Raw genomic sequence first — 25,602 nt, forward strand, 5'->3', positions numbered from 1 at the left:
TGTGTATACTCTATATACTGCCCAACTCTTCTTGAGGGAAGTCTGACTGCTCAGCCACAGCTACCAAGTGAATCTGTGTGGTACAGACTGCTACCAAGTGGGTTTACTGCCAAACATCTGTAGTCCTAAATCTTTTGCAGTGTTCCCAAAGGGAACTGCACAGGTTTCTGCCTAACAGTCGCCCTTCTCATCTATCTTCCAATCAACTGCCACCGGCATCATGACCTTCTCATGCACTGCTTCTGCATTGCTCTTTTCTCAGCCCGACTCTCGCTAGTTCAGCCAGGCGGGCCCTCTAGAACTTCACCCTGAAAAGGGTGAGGTGTCCAACCAATTTTCCTTGGTGTGTTGTATTATTTGGGGCATCATCGCCATATCGGAGTCTACCACCAGAGGTTCAGGGAGCACAGGTAATACGGCTGCTCTTACTTTCATTTCTTCTCCAGCCAACGTAACCCTGATATCCTCGGTAGGGTTTGCTTTCACATCCACATGCACACACCGGATCGGGATCCGCTCTCCCTAGGCTTTCCCTCCACCTAACAATTATGCACTGACTGCACTTTGAAGACTTCCAGAGTCCAGCAGGGGCCTCGTGGGTATTCCCTCTACTTCCGCTTCACAGACATAAGGTTATTGTGGTCTTGCCATGAGTGGCGATTCCTCCGGCTACCTCCCCGCCCGGGGTACGTCAAATAATCCAATTTCAATATTTTCAGCCTTACTCTTCTTGGGGCAAAGCCAGGCAATATGCCCACTTTCATAGCACTGTGGGCTTCTTGGGAGTAGGAAATTGGCCGGACCCAGGTTTCCCCCCTCAGCCACTGGTTTTCGGGTCAGTGTATTCAATCCCCTTCCCAGTCCCGGACAGTGTGGCGTGGTGGACGTCCCTCCTAGGACCAAGCATGGATGGCTGTACATAGCTTATACCTCAACGACAAGGAAACAGAGCTTCTCCTCGTCTGCTCCCAACTGTGCCTAAACAAACTTGACCCTCGCTGCGCCTCCATAAACATTGACGGAACCCTTATCAAAGTGGCCAAAGAGATCAAAACTCTAAGGGTATACCTGGACTCTACCCTCTCCCTTAAAAAACAAGTGAACGCCACTACATCCTCCACGGCCTACACTAACAAACTTATCAATGCCTGTAAATCATTCCTCTCGCCGACCAGCTGCATCACCCTAGCCAGGGGCTTGTGCTGTCAAAAATTGACTACTGCAACACCCTCTTCTTGCGCATCTCTGAGCGCAATCTAAACAAACTGCAGGTGCTGCAGAATAATGACCTTACAGCTGCACTGAGCATCCCACGGTATGCCTACATTTCCAGCTTCAGACAGGATGCCCACTGGCTCCCAGTGTGAGACAGAATCACACTCAGATAACTTGTCATCATCCACAAATGCCTTTCGAATACTGCCCCCAAGTACCTAAAAGACAAATTCAGCAAACGACTATCAGTCAGACCAACGAGAACAGCTTATTCGCACTGTCTTACCATTCCCAAATTCAATCTAAAAAAAGCGGGTGGCTCCAGCTTCCCAGTCCTAGCGGCTAAGCAATGGAATGCTATACCCCTTAATCTGGACCTTTAGAGCAAAAACAAAGTCTTGGCTCGCTAACAAGAATTGCCCACGTGCTTGACCAATCTCTGTATTTCACATGTACTGTATGCCACTATGCATCGTGACCATGATGTAACCCGGGTCACTTGCACTTATCGCTCTGAACATGTAAATGTATGTAACTTGTATAATATGTAAATGCTTATAACCTGTTTACCTTGCGCTAAGTCTCTGGCGCCCAGTAACCTCAAGGTTCGGTGTGCGGTATAAATAAAGAAACTAAACTGAACGAGTCGATCCATAAGCCAGCCTCCTCCCCTGTCCAACCTTCTGCTACGTGGAGGCAAAATTGATGGGCTTGGTCGGTGATGTTTTTCACCCATAGCCTGGACCGGAGTAGGCAAAGCTTCTACGAATTGTTCCAAGATGATCCTGTCAGTCATTTCGTGGGTAGTGGTGGTTGCTGGCTGTAGCCATTTATCCGCCAATTCCTTCACCCTGTAGTACAATTGGCGGGGTGTCTCATGGGGCAAGACCTTCGTCTCTCAGAACTTCACCCGGTAGGTTTCTTCGTCATGACCGAGTCTTTCCAGTACGACTTTCTTCATGTCTACGTAGGTAGTGTCCCCACTGGGGTTGGCAGCCTGGTATGCGCTCTGCATCTCCCATGTCATCAAGGGGGCAACACAATGACTCTATCGCTCCTGCAGTCACTGCGTTCCTGGCTACTCGTGAAAAGTTTACAAAGAAGTGAGCCAATTCTCTCCTAGTATATACCTCTGCAATACCATGGCCGCTAACTGGGCAGGTCTCCTTGCGTTGGCTGCAACCAATATTTGTGCCTGATGCACCTGCAAGGCCTGCTGGAAGGTTTGCCGATCCGACTGAGTCTGCTGGTTCTGTATCCGGATAGCCTGCTGCAGTTGCTGTTGTCCATCCGTCAGTGCTTTTAGGATGGCCTCCATGGCGTTCTCTCCTGGATTCCACTGCTGCCACCACGTGTCACCACTTGGGATCATGGACAAAGTCTTTGGATGAAATAGTGCAGGTTTGAGTGTGTTCTATATTTATTACAAGGAGTTTATAGCAAGCTTGTGGCTCGGTACTTCTGGCAGTTGTTACCTTAGCCCTACCAGCTTCACGTCTCCCCTTCCCAGTTCCCCGGTCTGAGCATTCTCTATCAAGTCCTTGTTTCGCCTCTGTCAACTCCCACGTCAGCAGCGTTCTGCAGTCTCAGGGTAGGGCCCATGCGCAACCGTCCCATGGATCTCCTGCTGAAGGTCTCCTCAGTGTGCCCCACAAAGAAAACCTATCCCAAGTTCTCATCCCACAGCGGCAGTGTTCTGCATTCCAGTCACACACATGACGGATGCCGTGGATAGTCTACCTCTCATATGCCCCTCATGGTACCGGGGTGCATTCCCCCTCCTTTTCCCATAACAGCCTCACACTCTTATGCAGGCTCACCTGCTCCCTCGTCATCGTCGGCAGTGTTCTGCGTTCTGCAGCCCTCTCCCTTGCTGTGCACTTTGGTAGGGTTCCTGGTGCAGTGTCCAACTTTATCCTGTTCCCTCAGTCTAAAAAGTTAAAAAGCCCATACAAACTCCTCTGCTGCGGGGTCCGCTTCAGGCTCCCCTGCTTCTCGCTCTGTGACCACCTTCTCCTGCAGCCCAGCTGAGCCCCCCCCAAAAAAGAAGGAACACACGCTAATTAAATCATCCCTCCTCGCTCCACACCTGGCAGTCAGTCTCTCTCTCTCTCTCTCTCCTTCTCTCTCTCGCTCTCTCGCTCTCTCGCTTTCGCTCTCTCTCTCTCTCTCTCTCTCTCTCGCTCTCTCGCTCTCTCGCTCTCTCGCTCTCTCGCTCTCTCTCTCCTCTCTCGCTCTCTCTCTCCTCTCTCGCTCTCTCTCGCTCTCTGACTTTCGCTCTCTCTCTCTCTCTTTCTCTATCTCGCTCTTTCGCTCTCTCTCCTTTCCCAGCTTGCTGCAAACCATGCTCCCCGCCCTGCTTTCCTTTGTTGACGCCCCAGCCCCCTTGCTCTCCTGATCATCTTCCTCATCGAACCCTTGTTCTTATTTCTTGGTATTATCAAGAATAGAATATGGGGGTCATTACGACCTTGGCAGTAAGGGGTTAACGGCGCCGGTAATGGTGCCGGAGCCGTCAACCCCTTACCGCCCCATTAGGAATCTGCTTGCGGGACCCCCAAAGGGCGCCTGGTAAAACCAGGTGCCCTTAGCAGGTCCCGCAAGCAGACCAGGGAGCTAACCACGGGCCCGTTATTAACGGGCCCGTGGTTAGCTCCCTCCCCAGTACCCGGTAAGGGGGTAACCATGCTTCAAATTGCGGCATTGTTACCTCCAAGGTCATAATGACCCCCTATGTTAATAGTCTCTACTTAGGAATACCTGAACACTCCACCAAAATAACTACAACGCCTCTAAACCCAGAAGCAAGACTACTCCTGAGAGTAAATAGAAGAGATCACATCAGCCAAGCTCTGAGAAGTCTGCTTTGGCTACCAGTCAAGAAGCAAATCGACTTCAAAGCCCACTGCTTTTCCCGTAAATCACTGCACAGCCAAGGAGCTGAATTTCTCCAGGCAAAAATCACCCAATACCAACTGTGATGCATCTGGGGAATGTGTCTCGTTCCCTAAGGGGAGCCGCCCCCTTTGAGGCTAGGCAGGTGAACACGCTTAGTAAAACCATCCTTATGGGTCTGGGAAAGCGGGACCTCACTGGGAGTGACTTGCATGCCCATGGGGAACTCCCTATACACAGGGTATTTGCCTACATGGGAGTAAGAAACGCTGGAATTGCCGCTGTGTTTGGCTCAAGGTAATGCTGACAGTACATATGTGTTCGGCTCCAGGTATAATGAACTTTCCACATGCTTTACAGACGGTGATGGACAAGAGTCCCTTTTTCAACATCTGAGTAAGAATAAAGGATCAACAACGCTGGAAGGGAGGAGGAGAAACCTACTGCCCGAGACTCAGACGTGAGAATGTCGGCAAAGGGACGGAGGTGGATGCCCGAGGGAGACGCCGTCCACCAGGCCTGAGAGTCAAGAGGGTGCGCAAAGCAAACCGGACCATGAGGCTCGACCACATACAGGATGTGGTAGGCCCAGAACCTGTAAACAGACACCAAGTCCAGGAACGAAGGGAGAACTGGTTCCTCGGCTCTCAGACTGAGAGCCAACCCAAGCGAGAGAAAGGCAGGAGCGACCCAATATGAGGGGTACGCGAAGGCTGCCAAGAGCAGCAATCCATGGCTAAGATTGACCCTCACTAGAGTAATCGCCACAACACAAAGGGTTTGCGGGTTGCCCAGGTTGGAGGGAGGAGAAGAAAGGAGAGAATGAGCGAAGAGGAGGGATGGTCTACACTAGCCCAAGGGACCTGAGACCAGAGAAGGAGCGAGACAAGGAAAAGGATTTTCAGAGCTTGAGAAACCCTAACAGGATAGGCCTCAAGAATGCTCACGAAGACCCAAGAAATCTAAGGGAGCAAGAATTAGAGATGGGCCATAGGAACCCCAAAGAACTAACTAAGCAATTGGGTCAAAGGAACCCAAAGAAGCTACTGCGGCATAATGAGCAGAGTGATGAGCGAGAACAACATAGGTCAATGGTTTATGGGAGCACAAAAGCAAAGAGCCAGAAGGAGAGAGGGGTCACAGGAACCATGTTAAATGTTAAAGGTATTTGTACTGCGCACCGTCACCAACGGAATTGGTCCCCAGGTGCTCTGGCGGATCTGTAAACGATAAGGTGGGATTGGGTAGTAAGGTGAAGAGGGAGTAGGATAGTGAGAGGAGTGGTGTTCTGTTGGCAGCTTCAACTCGGTGTACACCGGGTGCTGAACTTTGGTGCGGGTATTGGATCGGTGTCAGTCTGCGTGTGCTGTTGCTCTGGCTTATGTGTTGTTGCAGTGTTGTGAAGTGCATGCGGCTTGTTGTGCGAGAGATGGTTGTGTCCGTTTTTTGAGTGAGATAACTATGCAGAGTTTGAGTTTATGTTGGTTAGTGGGTTACCTGACCTTTAGCATGCTAACATTCACAGTTTTGTCTAAGTGAGGCCCTTGTTGGGCTTCACAATCCCATCTAGATGCGGCGCAGGCCAGTGTCTAGAAATCTCTCTATGTGTGGGCATGCCAACACTCACAACTCTATCCGGACGCCACGCAGGCTGGTGTTGCCAACTCCCAACCATAAAGAACTAAGTGAGACATTAGGTCAGGGGACCCAAATGGAGCCACAGGGACGCAACAGGCAGAGTGGAATAAAGCAGATATATGGGGAGCAAAGAGGCAGGCACCCCAAACCAGGTTGAACTGGGGAGAGATCGACCAATTGGTGGAAAGAGACTGGGGGAAAATCCCTCCACCTAAAGAAGTTTGGTAATTTAGTTTGTTCTAGGAACTTGACTTTTTGATGAACTTTTCATAGACTGACAAGAACTGTCTTTGAGTAGAACTATTTTATTTACTTCTACCATTGGACACAGTGCCAGGAGTGATTCCTGGGACCACCAGAGATACCTTTGTGAAGAATCAAGAGAGCCGGTCCCTCAACCTCTTTTCTTTTACCTTTCAGTTAATTGTTAGGGCCTTAGGGGATTGGTTTGGACCGAGGACTCTTGTTTTTGACTATAGACTATAGTAGGAACAGTGAGGAGTTTTCTTTTAATTTAAATAAACTACTGTCAAACATGTCCTGTGGTCCGAATCCTCCTCCTGATTTGCCGCATAACCCAGAAGAACCTTAAGATCTAGCACCAACCTCCAAATGGAAACAAGACACTACGAAAAAAGCAAACTCTTGGAACTGCCTTCTCCATTCTTAGCCAAACTATGAAATTTGATCCGAAGAAAATCAGGACGACGGAAGACCTTATCTTCCAGCAATGGCTAAAGACTGGGTCATTGATTTATTGATATTTTATTTCTATCGCGCTCGTACACAAGTGTTTCAGAGCGCGACAAGGCAAGGGAGGGGAACAGGGGAGAACAAAACAGCGATCTTACTAGGCCCAGTGAGATTGAGAACGCGCAAGTGCATGGGAAGGGGGAGGGGAAAAGTGCATGGAAGGGGGGAGAAGTGGAAAGTGCGAAGCAGAGGAGAAACGGATAAATAACAATAAATAAATAATAAAGGCAACAAACAGTGGTAATGCAGCCAGCAATTTGCAAGTGCTAGGTTTAAGGCAGCAGACAGAGTAGGTCTGATAAGTGCAGGAAGAAAAGGGGGGCTGTATGGGTACAGATACAGACCCCAGTGCAAGGGGTGGCCAGGAGGCAGTTCAGGAGGGTGGCAGGATGAGCAGGTACCTGGGCCCAAGAGACAGAGGGTGGCCAGGTGCACGGTGCCAAGAGAGAACAGATCAGCAGGGGCGAGGGGGAGCGAAGGCAGAAGAAAAGAGGAAGGTCTTGAGGTGCTTCCGGAACCGGAGATGGTTCTCCTCAAGTTTTAGAGTGGCAGGGAGGCTGTTCCAGAGGGAGGCCCCAGCCGAAGACCGAGATCTACCCCCAGCTCATTTCTTAGAAAAATGACTGACCCGGAAGTGTCGCTGAGATGAAAATTAATCAACTACTGCAGAACGATCATCCCCACCAGCAGGCCAGTTCAGCCCCATACAAGGCCACACCACCTCCACAAAGACATTGGGCCTCATTATGAGTACAGCAGTAGGGGGTTAACGGCACCAGTAAGGATGCTGGTGACTTTAACCCCCTACCGCTACATTCCGAGGTCCCTTAGCGGGTCCCACTAAGGCCGGCTGGTTGTACCAGCTGCCCTTAACGGGAGCCGTTAAGGGACCAGGGAGCTAATAACGGGCCTGCTATTTGCGGGCCCGTTATTAGCTCCTTCCCCATTCCCATTGAGCCCTATGGGGGCTCGAATGGGAATGGGGAATGGTTTTCAGAATGGGGACTTACCAGGTCCTCCAAGGTTGGAATGACCCGGTAAGTCCCCATTTCGACTACCCGGACATGGGTTTGGAGGCAGCCATGGCGTTATTAGCACCATGGCTACCTCCAAACTCGTAATGAGGCCCATTGAAACTCTAGCCCTGAGTGAAAGAGCCACGAGGACCCGGACAACCGGAAGCTGCTCACCTCTCGGACCGATATTTCAAGACACACGCACACAACTTTGCAGAGCGAATCATGACGACCCAGGAAACCCAACAACTCTTGGTCCACCCCAACCCCTCTCGATAGTGGCCACTCTCGCGACCGCTTACAACCCATACACAGTAATCTCTACTATACCAATCCATGTCCTTCCTTTTTAGTCTTTTCCCATCAATCTACCCACACGCCAATGCAAAGGTGAATGCTCTAGAGAAAGAAAGCAACAGCATAGCGGCACAATACCCAGACACCACCCAAAAACCTTCCAACAACTTCCTTTTCTGTTCTACCCTCCCTTGCCACACACTTACCATACATGCCCAGATGGCTAGCAAACCACCCTGCTAAACACCCAACCCGCACATCTTTCTCAAAACCACTCACACACCCCAATAGCTTCCAATCTGGAAACAAGAAGCGTCCAGTGTACAAAACAACACACCAGAAAGCACGCACACAGAAAGCACACCCAGAAAGCACACATACACCAACACCAGTTACTCCTGGTTCAACACGTATCAACAGCTGAGCACAACACCTGACTTAGGCCTCTCTTTCTACCCTAACCAACCCAGCCCCCTTTACCTTACAGAGCCACAAGAGGGCCTGGAGACCATTGAAATGGCAGTGCTGCATGGTATACATCAACATAACATTATTGGGGTATAAAATACCTACCGTCTGGCACTTTATGATCAGAACTCAACACTTTATGTATACTTGTTTATGGAAATGGCATTCTGAATTAGAGAGCGATTTGTAAAGTAGTTATTTTTAGAAGAAGCATTTTATGTGCAGTATTTTAATGTGATTAACATGACTATTAGATTTAAAATATGAAATGTTACTTTGGATGTACTTTTATGAAGCAAGTGTTCTCATTGGAATTTACTTGAGCTGCATTTTCACGTGTAAGTAGTCTTGGTTTTCCCTTCCACGTTTCATTCAGTTGTCAGAGGGATTCACTTAGGATCACAGAGCTGCTCCTTCATCTTTAGGATGTCCAGTGGCATAAAATAATACCCTGTTCCTCTGCTTCTTTCAACAGATAATGGGGACATTTCCAAAACCAAGAGTGGGTGCATGCAACAGAGGAGCCAGACTGGGAAGATGGTGCATCAGTGCACAGAGTGTGAGAAAAGCTTCTATGACTGCTCCAATCTCATAAGACACCAGCGCATTCACACTGGTGAAAAGCCCTATGAGTGTGCAGAGTGTGGTAAGCATTTTATCCAGGCTTCAGCCCTGATAGTACACCAGAGATCCCACACAGGGGAGAGGCCATTCCCTTGTCCAGTATGTGAGAAAAGCTTCAGGACCCATGGGTCTCTTAATTCACACCAGAGGATCCACACTGGTGAAAAGCCCTACGAGTGCCCAGAGTGTGGAAAGCAGTTTACACAGGCTTCAAACCTGAAGGTGCATCAGAGATCCCACACAGTAGAAGGACCATACCAGTGTACAGTGTGCAAGAAAAGCTTCAGTGACTGCTCCAATCTCATAAGGCACCGGAAGATCCACACTGGTGCGAAGCTTAGTGTGTGTGCAGAGTGTGGAAAGCAATGTCCATATGCTTCTGCCCTGATAATACACCTGAGAACCCACACAGGGGAGAGACCGTACCAGTGTGGAGAGTGTGAGAAAAGATTCAATACCAAATCATCACTGAGAAAACATCAGGGAATCCATATGAGTGAGAGGCCTCATGAGTGCACTGAGTGTGGAAAGTGCTTCACTGACGGCTCATATCTGAGACAACATCAGAATATCCACCTTGAGGTGAAGCCTTACGAGTGCTCAGAGTGTGGTAAGCACTTTGGCACTGTATCACACCTAAAAGTGCACCAGAGGTCTCACACAGGGGAAAGACCGTACCAGTGCACAGAGTGCCAGAAGCGCTTCACTGAATTCTCATCACTGAGAACGCATCAGAAGATCCACACTGGCGAGAAACCCTACGGGTGCAAAGAGTGCGGTAAGCACTTTAGTCGAGATGCAGACATGAGAAAACATCAGAGATGCCACACAGGGGAGAGACCGCACCAGTGTACAGAGTGTGGGAAAAGCTTTACTTATCGGCATGACCTGCGGAGGCATCAGATGATCCACGCTCGAAAGAACCCCTAGTGGCCTTTCATACTTGAAGAAACATCAGAGATCCCATATGGGAGAGGGGCCGTAACGGTGCACAGAGCGTGGGAAGAGCTTTACTTCTAGATAGGCTGTAGAAAAACATCAGAGGATACGCACTGGCAGAAGCCCTGTGGGTGCACAGATTGCGGTAAGCACTTTGATGTTTTCTGAGGTTTGAAATTCCTGTAAAGACTCCACACAGGAGAGACGCTGTTCCAGTGTAGCGAGTGTGATAAAAACCTCAGTACCAGCTCATCACTGAGAACACACCAGACTCCATACAGGAGAGGCGCTGTACCCGTGTAGCGGGTGTGATGAAGACTTCAGTACTAGCTCATCACTGAGAACCCACCAGAGCAAATCCCTATGAATTTGCAGAGTGTGGTAAGCAGTATAGTGAGGTTTCATACCTTATGACACATTAAAGTCGTAATGTATAGAGTGAAAGAAACGTTTCACTACCATGGGCCTGATCACGACTTTGGCGGGAACGCCTGCGGTATTACCGCCGGTGGTATTAGTCCTACCGCCGAACTCCCCGGCGCTAATAGCGCCGGATCACGAGTTCGGCGGTAATGTAATTCCCCATTCCTCCTTGAGCCCATTCGGGAATGCCCCATTCCCCATTGGGGTATCAGGTAATATCCCCATATATATGGTCGCCATAAATAATATCGGCGGGAAAAGGTTGTGGCGATATTATATGGGTGACCATATATATGGGGACAGGGGCAAAAAAATGTGGGGCTTGCGGGGGTGTCCCCCGCATGTTCCATGCAATAATGTCGCCACAAAAAACGGCAATTTTTCGGCAAGATTTTTGTGGCGACATTATTACATGGAACCCTCATTGGGCTCAAGGGGGAAAATTTGCGCTCTTACCGCCGGCGGGAAATCTAAGAGCTGGGGAGAAATCCGCCGAAGTCCTGATTTGGCAGACCCTTAAATCCGGCAGTAATAGCGTGACCGCCGGATTTAAGGGTTACCGCCAAAGTCGTGATGAGGCCCTGTCAGGACTGCGCGAAGTTCTTCTTCAAGGTTGCATTAGCGGGGACCAGTAGGTTAAATCCGGGGAACCTTCCCAAAGAAAGCCCATGTTGGTTTAGTGGGTGACTCCGCTGCAGGACTACTAGTGGCCTTTGTTGGTCCCATTCTTTGTGCAGCCGCTCTAGGCTGTGATGTGGCTGCTCTGTTCTGCTGTGTGGCTGCAGTTTGCGTCTCTGAGCAACCACTGCGTTGATCGGGTCTTTGCGGTTCTGGTGCTATATTTGGGCAGGTGATTGCTTCTGTCTCTTCCATCTTATCTTCTTCACTCCTCACTTCCTGGTCTCTTCTTTCTCTCAGGTATCAGCTTCTGCATTAGTGAAAGAACACTGGCGAGCATAGGCACTAGGGATGGGGTAAAGCATTTACCTGTTGCCTTTTCTCTTAGGGCCAGGGATGGTTCTGGATTCCCCCTTTCTCCTTCCACCTCCCATGGACTTGGAGAGAGAGAGAGAGGGGGGTTTAACCCCTATGGACAAGCTTAAGGATTTAACACTACTGTGATTGCCAACATCCCTGTGCTGCTTTATTTCCAATTTTTCTGCCTGCTGGCTTGTTATGGATTCCAAATGTATGAATTGGGCTTGGTAAGTCCTATGAAATACTTAGTGCTTTGGAATCAGATATTGCTGGTTACCATCCTGCTGTCTCTGGTCCGTTATCCTTAGATACCATCCATCCGAGATCAAAATGTAAGCCACTGGCTCCATTTACAAGATGAAACAGAAGTGGCCAATATTACAACTCAGAGTATACTTTCTAATAAGGATGTATAACTGGAGATGTTATGTTATTTTGCATTTATATAGCGCCTTATATACCATTGGTATGGTCTGAAGGCGCTGGTAGGTTGAACGCCCTTGGGAACTGAAGTTCGGATCAGTAGAGAGAGTAGAGAGAGTCAAAAGTTGCATGTGATCACCGGGTATGTGTGCAGCTCGTGCAGTATCCGTGTAATAGTTGCTTCTTAGCGGTAGGTGTGGTGGTTGAGAGATCAGGAGAATGTGTTCGCTCTGGCAGGATTTATCCAGACTGGATGTGGCTGCGTTAGGCCTGAGGAGAACGCCTGGCTGGGGTGTGTAACCAGCAGTGTTTACTTAGAATGATGTGGAGTGAGCGACGGATGTTGGTATGAGAACAGTTATACCGAATGGCATCATAGTAGCTCTGTGTTCTAGTTGAGTGGTGATGTAAAGGAGAGAGTAAGCATGGTGGTGTGATATGATTGGTTATATGCTCTTTCAAACGTTCTCTGCATTCCAAGCCAGACTATATACGTCACGCAATTCTATGCGCTCCAGTCCGTTCCATGCATCCAGTCTGGTCTATACACTCCGGTCTGCTCCATGTACTCATGCATTCCAGCCCGCCCCACGCGCTCTTGACTGCCACACGCATGAACTCCTCTCAGCCGCACGCATGCACTCCTGTCTGCGCCGTGCTCTACGCATTCAGCAGCTCAATGTACTCATCCAGTCTACGCACTCATCAGTACTGCAGTCTGCGCTCGTTCGTTCTACGTACTCGCCCGCTCTACACAACATGTTCGTTCACTCAGGCATTCGTTCGCTCCAGGCACTTGTTCGCTTCAGGTACACATCCGCTTTATGCCGTCACACGTCCTATGCATTCACCTGTTTTACGCACTCATCCCCTCTGCGCGCTCATCCCATCTGCGCGCTCATCCCCTCTGCGCGCTCTTCCCCTCTGCGCGCTCTTCCCCTCTGCGCGTTCTTCCCCTCTGCGCGCTCTTCCCCTCTGCGCACTCTTCCCCTCTGCGCACTCATCCCCTCTGCGCACTCATCCGCTCGCTGTACTCTTCCGCTTTAAGCACTCATGCTTTCCACGCTTTCAACAGCAATATCCTGTTCTAAATATTCATCTCCACACTCATCTGTTCTATACCTTCATCTGCTGTGTACACTCGTCCGCTCCATAACCTCGTCCGCTCTATACACTCATTCATTCTATATATTCGTCTGGTCCATACAGTCATCTGCTCCGGCGATCGACACACTCTCTGCACTTGCGTATTCATCCGCTATCCACACTCATGCGCTCTACATACTCATCCGCTCCATATACTCATCTGATCTACACACTCATCCGGTTTACGCTCATCCGTTCTGCACATTCATCTGTTTTACGCACTCCTGCGTTCTACACGCTTCTCTGTATCCGCGCTACGCGTTCATCCGCTCTACACACCCAGCCGTTCTTCACAATGATACGCTCAACAAGTTCGTCCATTCTATACACTCATTCGATCCACATATTCATTCGATTTCCACACTTATTTGAACTATATAGTTATCTGTTCTTCCACTCATGCATTCTTCCATTCAGCGCATTCGTCTGTTCCACCTGCTTCATCCATTCTAACGATCTCGTCCACGCCATTTACTTCGTTAACTCTTCATGCATTCTGTCGATTTCAGGAGTTTAGATCTCTTTACTGTTTCCGTATGATTTACTCTTATTAACCATTTCACTGCTTTGATCTACTTTATTCATTTAATTCTGTTTGAACATCTAGTTTATATTAGGGTTTACTAGCTGTCAATTTCTCGGATCAGGTAGTTTGTTGGATTGGTGTCATCTAGTTGCTGTTAGTCTGTTTGGATTAGTTTGGTACAGGTTGGTTTAGGGGAAGAGCTAGTTTTCAGCAGTTTGCGGAAAGACGTTAAATCCTCAGTTAGACGGATGTGGGGTGGGAGTGAGTTCCATAGCGTGGGGGCTAAGGCAGAGAATGATGATCCGCCTAATCTGACTGAGTTTGTCTTCAGTATGACTAGGAGGCCGGCTGAGCTTTATCTTAGGGTGCGTGGGGGGTGATAGGGTTTTAGCTTGTCTTGAAGATATTGAGGTCCGGTTTTATGCAGAGCTCGATGGGAGATGCATAAGGTTTTGAAAGTCACCCTTCGGGCTACCGGAAGCCAGTGCAGCGTCTTAAGGGCTGGGGAGATGTGGTCTCTTGGGCCGAGCGCAAGTAGCAATTTGGCTGCCGCGTTTTGTGCCCTTTGGAGTTTATTTAGTTGGTACGCATTGAATCCGAGGTATAGGGGGTTTGCGTAGTGCGTAGTCTAGTCTTGATAGGACGATTGATTGGACCGCGAAGAGTCTGTCGGGAAAGGTGAGATATGGGAAGATGTGCCTAAGGGTTTTAAGGTGAGTTTGGATGTTGGGTTTGGTTTTCTTTATTGATTCCACTCTTCAGTTATTCAAGTCCTTCACAGTGGTTTGGTTAATCAAGGCCTCCAAGGGCAGTAGCTCTGACGAAATGCTTTAGTGCATCTGCAGAAAAGCCGAGGGGCACTCATACACGCAGATTCTAATGTAGACCCTCGTGAACATCTCTCAACTTGTGTTTGGGTCTCAGCCTGAATGAAATGAGTACAGTCTTGACAGTCTCTCAGAGATCAGACTCATCCGGATTTCCTGCATTATGTCACTCCAATCTTGCTCCTCATCCTGAGGTCTCTGACCTGTCTGCCAGTGCCAAATAAGTGACCACATATGCGTAAACCGGGCCATTGTTACCAACGGTTATAAATGGTATTAACAAATATTGGCCTATTTCATCTGTAAAGAACTTGGCAGAACCTTCCACTGTTCGCTGCGAGCTGCAAAAGGTACTTGCGAGATGTGAGTTAAAGCCGATGTCTCGCCCCAACAGTTACTCAATTGCGGTTCACTGCACAGATGACTGGATCAACCCTTGCTTGAACAGGATCTTATACAACCAGGAAGGTGTATTAACTCTTCACTGCTGCGCTGGAATGAACATTTCATTTTAAAACGTGCTTAACTGATTGTGTTGTACACTACATCAAATGCCCACATGATGCAAGTTCCATGTGCTGGAACAACAAGAAGAATGAAGAAAGTACAAGTCCACTGTTGCTATACATCGCACACAAGCAGTGCACTAAGTTGCACAATTGTGTTTCCTATTTCATGAGACACATCCTAAACCGGCCAGAGAAGCGGACATACTCAAAACCCCTTAAAGACGAGAGGCCTGGTTCACCCACAGACTGTCCGTTTCTGTCTCATGTTTCTCGGTCACAGATTGGATATAACCGGCCTTTATCCAGAGACCTTTCCAATTTCCATGTTAAATGAACGGCATGTCGACCTTCTGCTGCCCTGGTGGGCTTCAGGTTCTTCTTTAACAGAAAGGGTCGTCTTTTCTTTGAAAACAGAAATAAATTTTCTTTAGAGCTTTGGAAAAACTCACAACTACACATGCTTTGTTGGGTAAACTATTAAATACTTTTACATGTCTATGTGGATCATGTTTTATGTATCTTCTGTTGGGTACTTTGAGCAATATTAAATGTGTTTAATCATGAATGGCTTTGACATGTGTTCACAGATCATGTCCTTGTATTTTGTGTATGTGACTTTGCCTCTGCCTACCTCGTTTGCACAGTATTGTGTCTTTGTACAATTTGGCGTGAGCTCTTACCTTTGCACATATCAGACATCTCTCATGTGGATCTCTGTTCCTAGCTTTTTGGGACTCCCACAGGAGACAGCTCCTATTTCATGAAGAACAGAAGGTAAAGAATGCGTTCATGAGTTTTCCATAATGGTATCTGGTCAAGTCTTCTAGGAGCTTTGCAATTGCTCCAGTGTAAAAGCGAATCCTGTACGACTCCATTTCATTCTTTTACGCCATATGCAGGTTCCAAGGCAGAATGCTGTGTAAGGTATAAAAGCAGGGTGCATACCCCTCGCCATTTCCGTTTCCATTTCCAGGTGAGTGGCTATTGCAAGACCCAAAACGAGTCTCTTGTGTATATGAATGTAGTTTATAAATGATGTAATGCTCATCTACTTGCAAATGGAGCACAATACTTAATAGCTTCATGTTCTAATCAAAACAATTCAGTTTAAAAAGTGTTTTAACAGATGTGACGGGGTCATGGACCCCTAGCAACCTGTAGTAAGCGATTTATCAGTCCAATTCCACATCCTGACCTACCTCAGAGCCCTCTGAGGTAGGTCAGGATGTGCACCATCAGGTGTTGGGATGGATCCCTGCCCTGGCTGCCTAGTATCCTGGGAGACCTGTGTTTGGATTGGTAACTCTTTCTCTAACTTTTCAGATAGTGCCCAGAAGCATGGGGAGCAGTGTGGCCTCCTATACCGACCCATGATTCAGAAACCACAGCTACCAGCATCCCCCACACGCCTCATACCGCTGTAATGGCTAGTGCAACCCGGACAGGGGATGGGGGCAGCAGCACCCTCCAGAGACCAACACCGCCAACTACCACAAGTACTGCAATGCACCTGGTTCCAATGGCTAAAACCTGGCCCAGATAAGGCAGCGAGAAAGCTTTTCCCGAGAAAAACAAATATTTTCCTCACCCATCCAAGAGTTGGACGGGAGACTCAATACCTGCCAAAGGATCATCAGACTAGTAAAATGGAAGCAGTGGCGGTAGAGCTGGCAGAGAGCTGAACAGCAGTAGGTGAGAGCCAGGAACCCTCCCCAAATCAAATATTGCCAGTGACTTCCTTGATACAGTAGGGGAATCAGAGAACCAACAACCCTAGAGACTGCACGGCTGGTTGGAAGAATATAAAGACTTAAAAGAGGACTGGGTCCTTTTATAAAGACACCCAGGGAACATGCCAGGCCACACTGCAAGGGGGCAGGGAGGGTCAAAGCATAGTCTAGCCTAGGGAGACGGATACCATGAGTATCCAATGGCAACGTGTGCAACTTTCCAGGCAGGAAGGGGAAGGCTATATAAATGCAGGAGAGTCCGTCTTCAGTGAATGGTGTTTGAGTGAGTTTGGAGGACCAAGAGACCAAAGAGCAGTGTGAGCAGGTGGAGTTGGAGAAAAGTATGTGCAAGTTGGGATGGAGTGAATGCAAGGTGGTGGGGTTGAGAGAGTGGTGACAATTTAATGTATGTATAAGTGCGTGTGAGTGTAGTATTGCATACTACAGCTGGCCCTGATGATGAGGGATCTAGAAATAGGAATGCGGGTAATGGAATGGAGAAGACGGTGAGATGGCGGTTGGAGGAGCAGAAGGTCTCACTGCATCTGCTCTGTTCATATCCCCTTATATTATAGATGCATCTGTAAATTAATAAAGTAATTACATAAGTTATAACTTCCTCCTGTGTTGCGCTGTATTATTTGTCTATTTATTTGTAATGCATCAGTAGCCTGCAGGCATTAGGGCGCAGAGAGACAAATTGAAGTTAGGCAGAAACAGTAGGTGCAAGCTAGGAATAGCACATTATTTGAAGAGATGGGTCTTTAGATTTTTCCTAAAGATTGAAAGATTTGGCTCTGCTCTCTTGAGTTACTGGAAGGTTGTTCCACTGCTGAGCTGCCCGAACCGGAAAAGATTTCCCAGCTCCCATAGTTCAGGATGCCTGGGCTATCTGTAGCTTGCCAGATGTTTGAGATCTAAGGGCTCTATTAGGGGTGTATCGTGTGAATTTGGTTCTAAGGTAGGATGGAGCCACTCCGTACAGCTTTGGTCTGTCCCTGCACTGTATGAGACCAAGGATCAAGAGTGGCAGTGCCAAAGAGGTAGCAACTAGCACTAACAGAGGTTTCCTGCAAAGAAGACTGCAGTGTTAAAGGTACCATAGGCATAATAATCATACAGTGAACTTACAATTGTATCCGTTTTGAAGGCCGCACGCTTGCATTTTATGAAGGCATTGCGCAAGCTTGTATAGAGAAAAGGACCCTACGCAACGTCGATTGTGTCCATTATGTGCAGCCATTTAGAATTTATATAAACAAACGGTCTCCATGACAACTGTATAGACAGTGCAACAGAGAATCACGGCCCTGCAGGAGAGATCATTTGCGTTTGCATTATGTGCGTTAGATTGAATCGGATGAACAGAATGCGTGTAGATTGATCACCTCTTCCTCGTCTCAGTTAAAAAAAAAACAAATAAAAGCATGAAATATTTATCATACGAGACCCTGGCATAAACAAAGTGAAAGAAGTTAACTATATTACACACCAAGTAGAAGGAGACAAGAGACCTTGGCATAAACAAAAGAAAAGAATTGAGATTTGCAAGAGTTTGAAACAAAAGGAAGGAATTGGGAATTGCAGAGTGACTGTCACTCAATCAGAACAATTAGAATAGAAACATAATTGAGCTAAGTGGGGCAGGAGACCATACTCCCATAGAAAACATGTCTATGCATGGTGTTCCACCACCAGCCATGTTCTTATCAGAGGCAGGTGAACCGGTTTTACTGTGGAAAAGATGGCTGAAGTCATTCAAACATTATGCTACTGTGGTGTGCGGCACGTAGAAAGAAAGAAATCACTGCTTTTGCATTGCTAAGGGTCAATAGAAATATGAATATCTACCAAATCTGCCAGCAGCGGAAGGAGGGGATATGAACGAATATGAGAAGTGTATTGCCAAAATGAACAAACACTATGAAAAGAAAATGAGTACTGTACTGGAAAGAGACAGATTCGGCAAACGATCGCAAGAAACAGGAGAAAGTGTTGAACAGTATATAACAGTTCTGAGGAAACTAGCAAAGAATTGCAAATTTGGACATCAATTGGAGGAAAGATTGAGAGATTTATGTTGGAATGTGGTAGTGCCAAAATCAGAGAGAAGTTGTGGGCTGAAGATGTGTTAGGGAGAATTCTCATTTATGGCTAATTTCCCTCACCTAGTGAGTCTCGCAGCAGCTTTGCTGGACTTCTGGAGTTTATTTATTTCCACTTGGTAAGAGTGAGAGCTTTTCCCCCATTCTTACCTGGGTTTTGCGATGTGTTTCTACCTGTTTTTGTGATTGTGGACTCTGAAGTACACCACTTCAGTAGCCCGCTTCTTTTTGTGTGTCACACAGCACCTTCAGTGCCGTGGCACAGGGTTGTCTTTGAGATTTCCCTTGACTCCATTTCTGAGACGACTACTGTCCCCCATAAAAGGGTACAGTTACCATTAACTTTACTTAGTCAATCTACCACAGATCCAGTACACCCCATCTTCCATGGAGTACTGGAAAGGGTGAACTCGTATCCCTTTTTATCTGTACCTCCTAGAGCATTGTTTCGCTCTTTTAACATTTAGACTTGGCTGGTGGCAGTGGTATATACCCTAACTTTTCTACCACGATTATATTAGATAAACGTGGTACTGTTCTTGGCTATTAGCCTCGAACATAAACCTGCTTGACCAAATCGTCTTTCTCTTGGCTCCGGTTGGGTTTATTCGCCATTTCTTTTTCTTAAAGTCCTTCTTGTGTTTTACTTTGAACGGCAAACTAGGTTTGCCTTCTTTGTTCACCGTCTTTTGGCGGGCTTCTGCAGAGAAGCCCTCCTCTTGGCGCCTGTGTGTCTAGGTGGGCTAAATGTGAGGGAGGGGTGTAGTCACTCCCTGCACAGGGTATCCTAGGAAACCCAAGACACACTTTGCTATGATTGGCTGAGATGGTTGTCCCGGCTAGACAAAGCCCCTGCTGCGTGATTGACAGCCAGGCTGTGTGAATCTGGGTTTTGCGCATAAAAGGCAGGTCTCTTGGGCTAGAAGTCAGTCGCCTCTGGAACTACAAGGAACCTAAGAGAAGCGGAGAGAACGACGGCTGCTGCAACTACCCCGTCCCAGTGAAGCCCTGCTGCAGTCCTGAGCTATCTACCCATTCGACGACTAAGAGAAGATCCAGTCCGGAGCCTTCTTCCCTTGAGCCTGGTGGGGATAACCAGCTCATCTTCTTCAGACAGAGGTCTCCGTCATGGTCGAAATCGCTGCACACTGCTGTAGTGGTCCGGAGAGCCACCTGCCGAGCCTCTCCTGTTTTTAAGGAGCGCACCTTTTATTAGTTGTCACTGCTGCCGGCTTCATCCATGTGTGGTGCAGACCATCTTCAGACGTCCTCCTTCTCGACGAAGCTCCAGGAATCATGGGTCTGCGAGAAACCAACAGGAACAACTGCCAGGGCACCAGCTGCACCATTGGAACAAGGTACTGTGTTCTGTTGAGGAAACTGGGTGAATCCCTTTCTTCTTCATTTCCAAGGCTTTCCCTTGTCTTCCCTCCTTCTTATAACTTTTGCTTCCAAACATTGACAATATCAAAGTACTTTTGGCTACGTTGAATAGTGAGCTGTCGGACCGTGTGATCTTCGGCAACTGGCCCCGGTGTCTTTCGACCCTGGCTCCGGCCCTTTGACTTTTGAACTCCTGTCTGAGTGTTTCTTGATTCTGCCTGCCTAACCAAAATATTGCCTGTGATTTTTGCCTCCAACTCCCTCTGGGTATCTCAGGTGCTAAGTGTGTTTTTGCCCCGGTAGCACTTCATGTCACAGATACGCGTTTGTTTAGTAGATCTAGCTGTCAAAAAGTGATCACAATCGTATTCGCGGTAACGTGTTTTGTGCCTAACACTGGTTCATTCCAACACAGTGTACTTACCTTGAGACTTACTGTACAAAGAGAATTGGTTAGTTGTAGTATATTTAACGTGTGGTTTTTATTGAAGTTTATATATTTTTCTACCTGAAACCTTGAGTCAGTGTTTTGCTTGAATCACAGTAATTGTGGTCCCTTTGTGTAATCTCTGATACTGCTCGTATACTCTTGAGATAAGCCTGGCTGCTCCACCACTGCTACCACTCTGACATAGTAGTACAGGCTTGTACCAAAGGTAAAACTTGTATCACAACCTGTAGTCTTAATTGTGTATAGTGATCCCTGTTAGGAAAGATTTCGTAATTGTAGGTAATTTTCCTTCCATGTGGCAACCCCTAAACTTTTTGCTGTTGTTTTTCACCTTGTTCTCGGCTTTGCCAGCGGAGTGCAGCCTTCTGCCACACTCCTCTGGGCTTTCGCTCCTTTCGTACTGGGAAACTGACATGCCCTTAAGACAGTCAGTACCGGGAAACGCTGTTTTCCGTAGTTTCTTTTATCATGTTGCGGCTTTCGTGCAACATGACACAAGAGGGCACTGTAAGCTAAGTTACCGCTCTCTTGGGTCTCTAGCCTTCTACAGGCCCTAGATACTCTTTTAGGATTGTAACTGATCGGTGGAAGTGATTCACGGACTGGAATGGTGGCAGCGATCGTTTCTTGTGTTTTGAGCTCCTTTTGGCGTTTTAAGCCCGTTTCTCGCGCTTAACCCAAAATGGTGGCCTGGCTCCCAAAATGGCCAGACCACGAGGCTCCTTTGTCTTGTCCGCTGACCGTCTTGCTCCCTTCACCTTCCCCAGGTCGAGCCGACCCGGGGCCTTCCTTATTTGGGCATGTACTTTCCCGCGAAACACGGATGCTTTCGCGGGCTTCTACATGCCTGGTGTGTGCCTCCAGGATGTGGGCTGGGATGTCTGGTCCCAATACACATCCTGGGTGCCAGAGAGTCTAGGGTGGTGTGAATGCCTGGGACCACCGTGGTCCGTGATAGGTCCACGTATGGTGTGAGTGTTGATGAGCGGATCTCCCATTGGGTCCCCTCCGTTTTGGCGCAAAGGGAACCGTGGATATGAGGGGGCTGGAAACGCCACTACCATGTCGATCTCCTGAGTTCTCACGAACGAAGGAATACAGGAGCCAAGTATCCTGCAACCAAGAGGCTGGACTGAGGAATCGCTGGTGACCCGCTGAAGGACTGCTCCTCTGCACTGCTGTCGCCTTGTGAAACCCTTTTCACCTTTGATCGAACCAGAAGGCCTGTACTGGTACTTCGACCCTTGGAATAGCGGGAACAGCTATTCTCGGCATCTTCACCATCTCCTGCTAGTAAGCCTTCGGAAGCGTCTCTAGGCCATCCAGCAGACTGACCAGCCTACACAGGAGTCTTGCTCTGTAACCGCCGCCAGGTTGTGTAGTATTTCGAGTCCTTGTCACTCTCACACGATTCGTACACTTGGCGTTCCCAGGTCTGAAGTGAGTAGTGTACATTTGGCTCAGATACACACGGCCGCTCCGTTGCCCTGCTGTGGTAACAAACTGTGCGGGTTCCGTCGTTTGGGACGTCTTTTACTCCCCTCTGCTGCTGCAGACTCAACACGACGACGAGACGTCCCCTGCTCTTCTGAACCTGCCAGCGACTGAAACTGACGCGGAGAAGCCTGGGTCTGCTTGCATCGGGGACCGGTATGTAGCATAGCTAGGAACTGGTCGCCCTCCTGCAGGAGCCCATAGCTTTTCCCCGCTGTGTCAAAACAGCACGCCTTTCCGTACTCGCGCTCTGCTTCTGCCCACAGTGGAGGCTGCGCTTGAGTTGCGGAACACTGTTCTTCTTCATTTGTGCACTAAACTGAAATGCCTGATTTCCCTCGAAGAGACTCCCCTTTTGCCCGTTGGCACCAGCGTGGGCAGGTACTTTTGAGCACAAGGCTCCACTCTTCGTAGGGCTCGGACTTCCTTTTAGTTAGGTGCCTCTGAAGGCGGACTGGGTCTAAGCATTATTTCGCACTGCCTGTTTTCCTTCCCTTTTAGGTGGACTACACATTTCGTGCATCTAACGCTTGAGACTTGTTGTATTTGTATATATATTGTATTGGTATGGTATGTGTTGGTTTACTAGAGTTGTATTGTGATTTCTCGCTACGGTCATTGTTTTAAAGGCCTTGGAATAAATGTGTATATATTTTTCATATAACACCTGTTTGGAGTAGTTTGTAAGTGTCCTTGCTTTGTGTGCTCATTGCGGGCTTTCAGTCACCCTCACCCCTCTTGAGACCTAGTCTTGATCGCCGCGATCGCTACCTTGATTGGTCTGGCTTGTCCAAAGGTTACCCTGTTCCAAGTAATTAGGTTGGCCTTCTGAACTTCTGCGCCACCAGGACATAGTTCAGAAATCCGTCTTAACAGTCCCTAAGGGCACTGCACAGGATTCTGCCTAACAAGATGATCCACCTCTTGATGAAGTGTTGCGTATTGCAAAAGAAGTGGAACGCATGGAAAACTGTGTTAAGACCTTGGAGGATAGAGTGAAGGGCAGTTTGATAAAAACAGAATCGGATAACAATGTTCTTCAATCCACACAGTCAGATAAGGGAAACAATCACAATAATTATGCTACTAGGAAGAAGGAAGAATTCAAGGTTCAAAACACATCCAGATATAATGGAGATGTGAGAGGTCGAGGTTATGGGCTTGGTTACAGTGGATACAACCGTGGACGCTTTATGGCAAGTCGTAGACCTCAAGCTAGTCAAAGAGGCAGAGGTAGGAACAGAACTTGCTACAGATGTGACAGCCCGTCAGACTGGGCTAGTAGCCCCGACTGTCCTGCCCTACACATAATATGTAGAAACTGTAATGGGAAAGGTCATATGGCTAAATGCTGCAGAATAGCAAAGAGCAACTTGAATTGGATTGGCAATGAAGGAAGTGATGAGGGAGAGTAAAGTGTCTTTGCAATCCGTGACAATGACAATGAGGTGGAATTGGAAAGTCCAAAGACCATTATCATGATAAATGGTAATCGGATCAGGATGACAGATTCTGGAGCGAAATATACACTTACCAGAAGCAATGTGGAGAAAAATAGGTCCTAAGTGGTTGAATGAACATCAATCCCAGTGCCTATGGAGGGATGAAAATCGATATTTTTTGGATGGGTCAGGGCCACTTTAGGCTTCAAAGACAGGACAGCAATAGGAAAAGTCTATGGGCCTCATCACGAGTCTGGCGGTAACCCTTAAATGTGGTGGTAGCGCTATTACCACCACATTTAACGGTCCGCCAGATCATGGCCTTAACGGATTTCCCCCCAGCTATGAGCTGGGGGGGAAATCTGCAACAAAATTGCCGATTTTCAGCGCTAATAGCGCAAATTTTCCCCATTGGGCCCAATGGGGAATGGACACTAACTGTTCCGCCAAATCTGTGATCCGGCATTGATAGTGCCGGGGGGTTTGGCGGTAGGCCTAATAGCACTGGCGGTAATACCGCTGGCGTTACTGCTCAATTCGTGATGAGGCCCTATGTGTCAAAAAGAGGTGCATCACCTCTACTTAGTTGGACGTATCGGGCATGGCTGAAGGTACAGTTAGATGCCAGTGCAGAAGAATCCATATATGCGGTTGAGTCTATGGAAAAAAATGCAGAAAAGATAGACGGATGTGTTCAGAGATGGAATAGGGTGTGTTAAAGGCATTAAGCACCGTATACAACTCAAAGAAAAGTGCAAACCAGTTGCCCAAAAATTGAGAAGTGTTCCCTTGGCCATGAGAGAAGATGTAAAAAGAGAACTAAAAAAGTTAGAAGAACAAGGGATCATTGAGAAAATAGATGCTGTGGAATGGGTGTCACCATTAGTAATTGTGAGGAAGAGTTCAGGAAAGGTCAGAGTATGTATTGATCTAAGGGAACTGAACAAGTGTGTCATTCCAGAAAGACATCCATTGCCAAATATTCTGGAATTACTATCGACTATGAGATTGGCCAAAGTATTTTCAACATTAGATCTTACATGTGCATACCATCAAGTTCAATTACATAAAGATTAAAGTCATCTAACTGCATTCATCACGCCAGAAGGGCTATATCAGTACCGGAGAATGCCGTTTGGACTCATCTCGGCAGCCTCTGTATTCCAGAAAATTATGCATCGCATATTCGATGGAGATGAAGGTGTAATATTTTTTCAAGATGATATACTCATATATGCAGATACAGAGCAAGAACACAATAGAAGGCTGGAGAAAGTCCTAAGAAATTGAATATCTGGGTCATGTCATATCAAAATATGGTATTGCACCCATACCAGAATTAATGTCAGCCAAAGAGGAAATGCCCTCCAAGCAACAGAGAGCAGTTAAGGACATTTTTGGGCATGGCCGAATATTATTCGAAGTATGTAAGGAGATTTTCAGATCACACAGCAGTATTGAGAGGTCTAACCAAGATTAACAGGAAATTTGAATGGAATGAAGAGTGTGAGGAAAAAATTCAAGAATGCTTTAGGAACAGCACCATCCCTGAAGAATTATGTGCAAGGTTGACGTACAATGATAATGACCGATGCAAGCAATGTTGGTTTAGGGGCAGTGTTAACACAAGTATACGATGGAAAGGAACAGATCATAGCATTTTCCTCACGGTTATTAAAAGGAGCAGAGAAGTCATATGCAACTATAGAGAAGGAAGCATTGGCTATTGTGTGGGCAGTTGATAAGTTCAGAAGTTTTGTATGGGGACCGGGATTTGAACTACACACTGGACCTCATTACGACCCTGGCGCTAATGGGTTAACAGCGCCGTAAAAGGCTGTGGCGCCGTTAACCCATTAGCGCCTGATTATGAGGTCCATTTGCGGGGCCCGACCTTAACGGCTGGTCTACACCAGCCGTTAAAGTAGGGACCTGCAAAGGGACCTTGGTGCTAAGTACGGTACTGCAATTTGCGGTACCGTACTTGGCGCCTTCCCCATTCCCATAGAGCCTTATGGGGCGAAAATGGGAATGGGGAAGGGACATGGTTCAATGGGGAATTACCGCCCGCCAACCTTGGAATGGGGTGGCAATTTCCCATTGAACCATGGCGGACCCGTTACAACACCGGCACCAACCATGGTGCTAATAGTGCCATGATTTAGCGCCGGTGTTGTAATGTGGGCCACTGACCACAAACGGCTTGTGAATGTGTTCATGACTAAAGGATTGGATAAAGTATGTGTAAGAATTAGACGATGGGTTTCTCGAATGCAAGAATTTGATCTAGTGGTGAAATATATTCCTGGTGTGAAGAACT

At 47.7% G+C, this 25,602-nt stretch overlaps 1 protein-coding gene across 1 annotated transcript in view; it reads left to right on the forward strand.

The window, feature by feature from the left end:
• The window catches only part of LOC138564038 (zinc finger protein ZFP2-like), a 112,388-nt gene extending 97,146 nt beyond the window's left edge, over nt 1-15,242 (forward strand). The window contains exon 3 of the mRNA XM_069642881.1: nt 8,758-15,242. Within this exon, the coding sequence (XP_069498982.1) occupies nt 8,758-9,836 (1,079 nt within the window). The 3' untranslated portion in view covers nt 9,837-15,242. The remainder of the gene's footprint in view (nt 1-8,757) is intronic.
• Nucleotides 15,243-25,602: the final 10,360 nt, after the last annotated feature.

This window comes from Ambystoma mexicanum, chromosome 1p (genome assembly GCF_040938575.1).
Source record: "Ambystoma mexicanum isolate Mex_15411 chromosome 1p, UKY_AmexF1_1, whole genome shotgun sequence".
Taxonomy (NCBI): Eukaryota; Metazoa; Chordata; class Amphibia; order Caudata; family Ambystomatidae; genus Ambystoma; species Ambystoma mexicanum.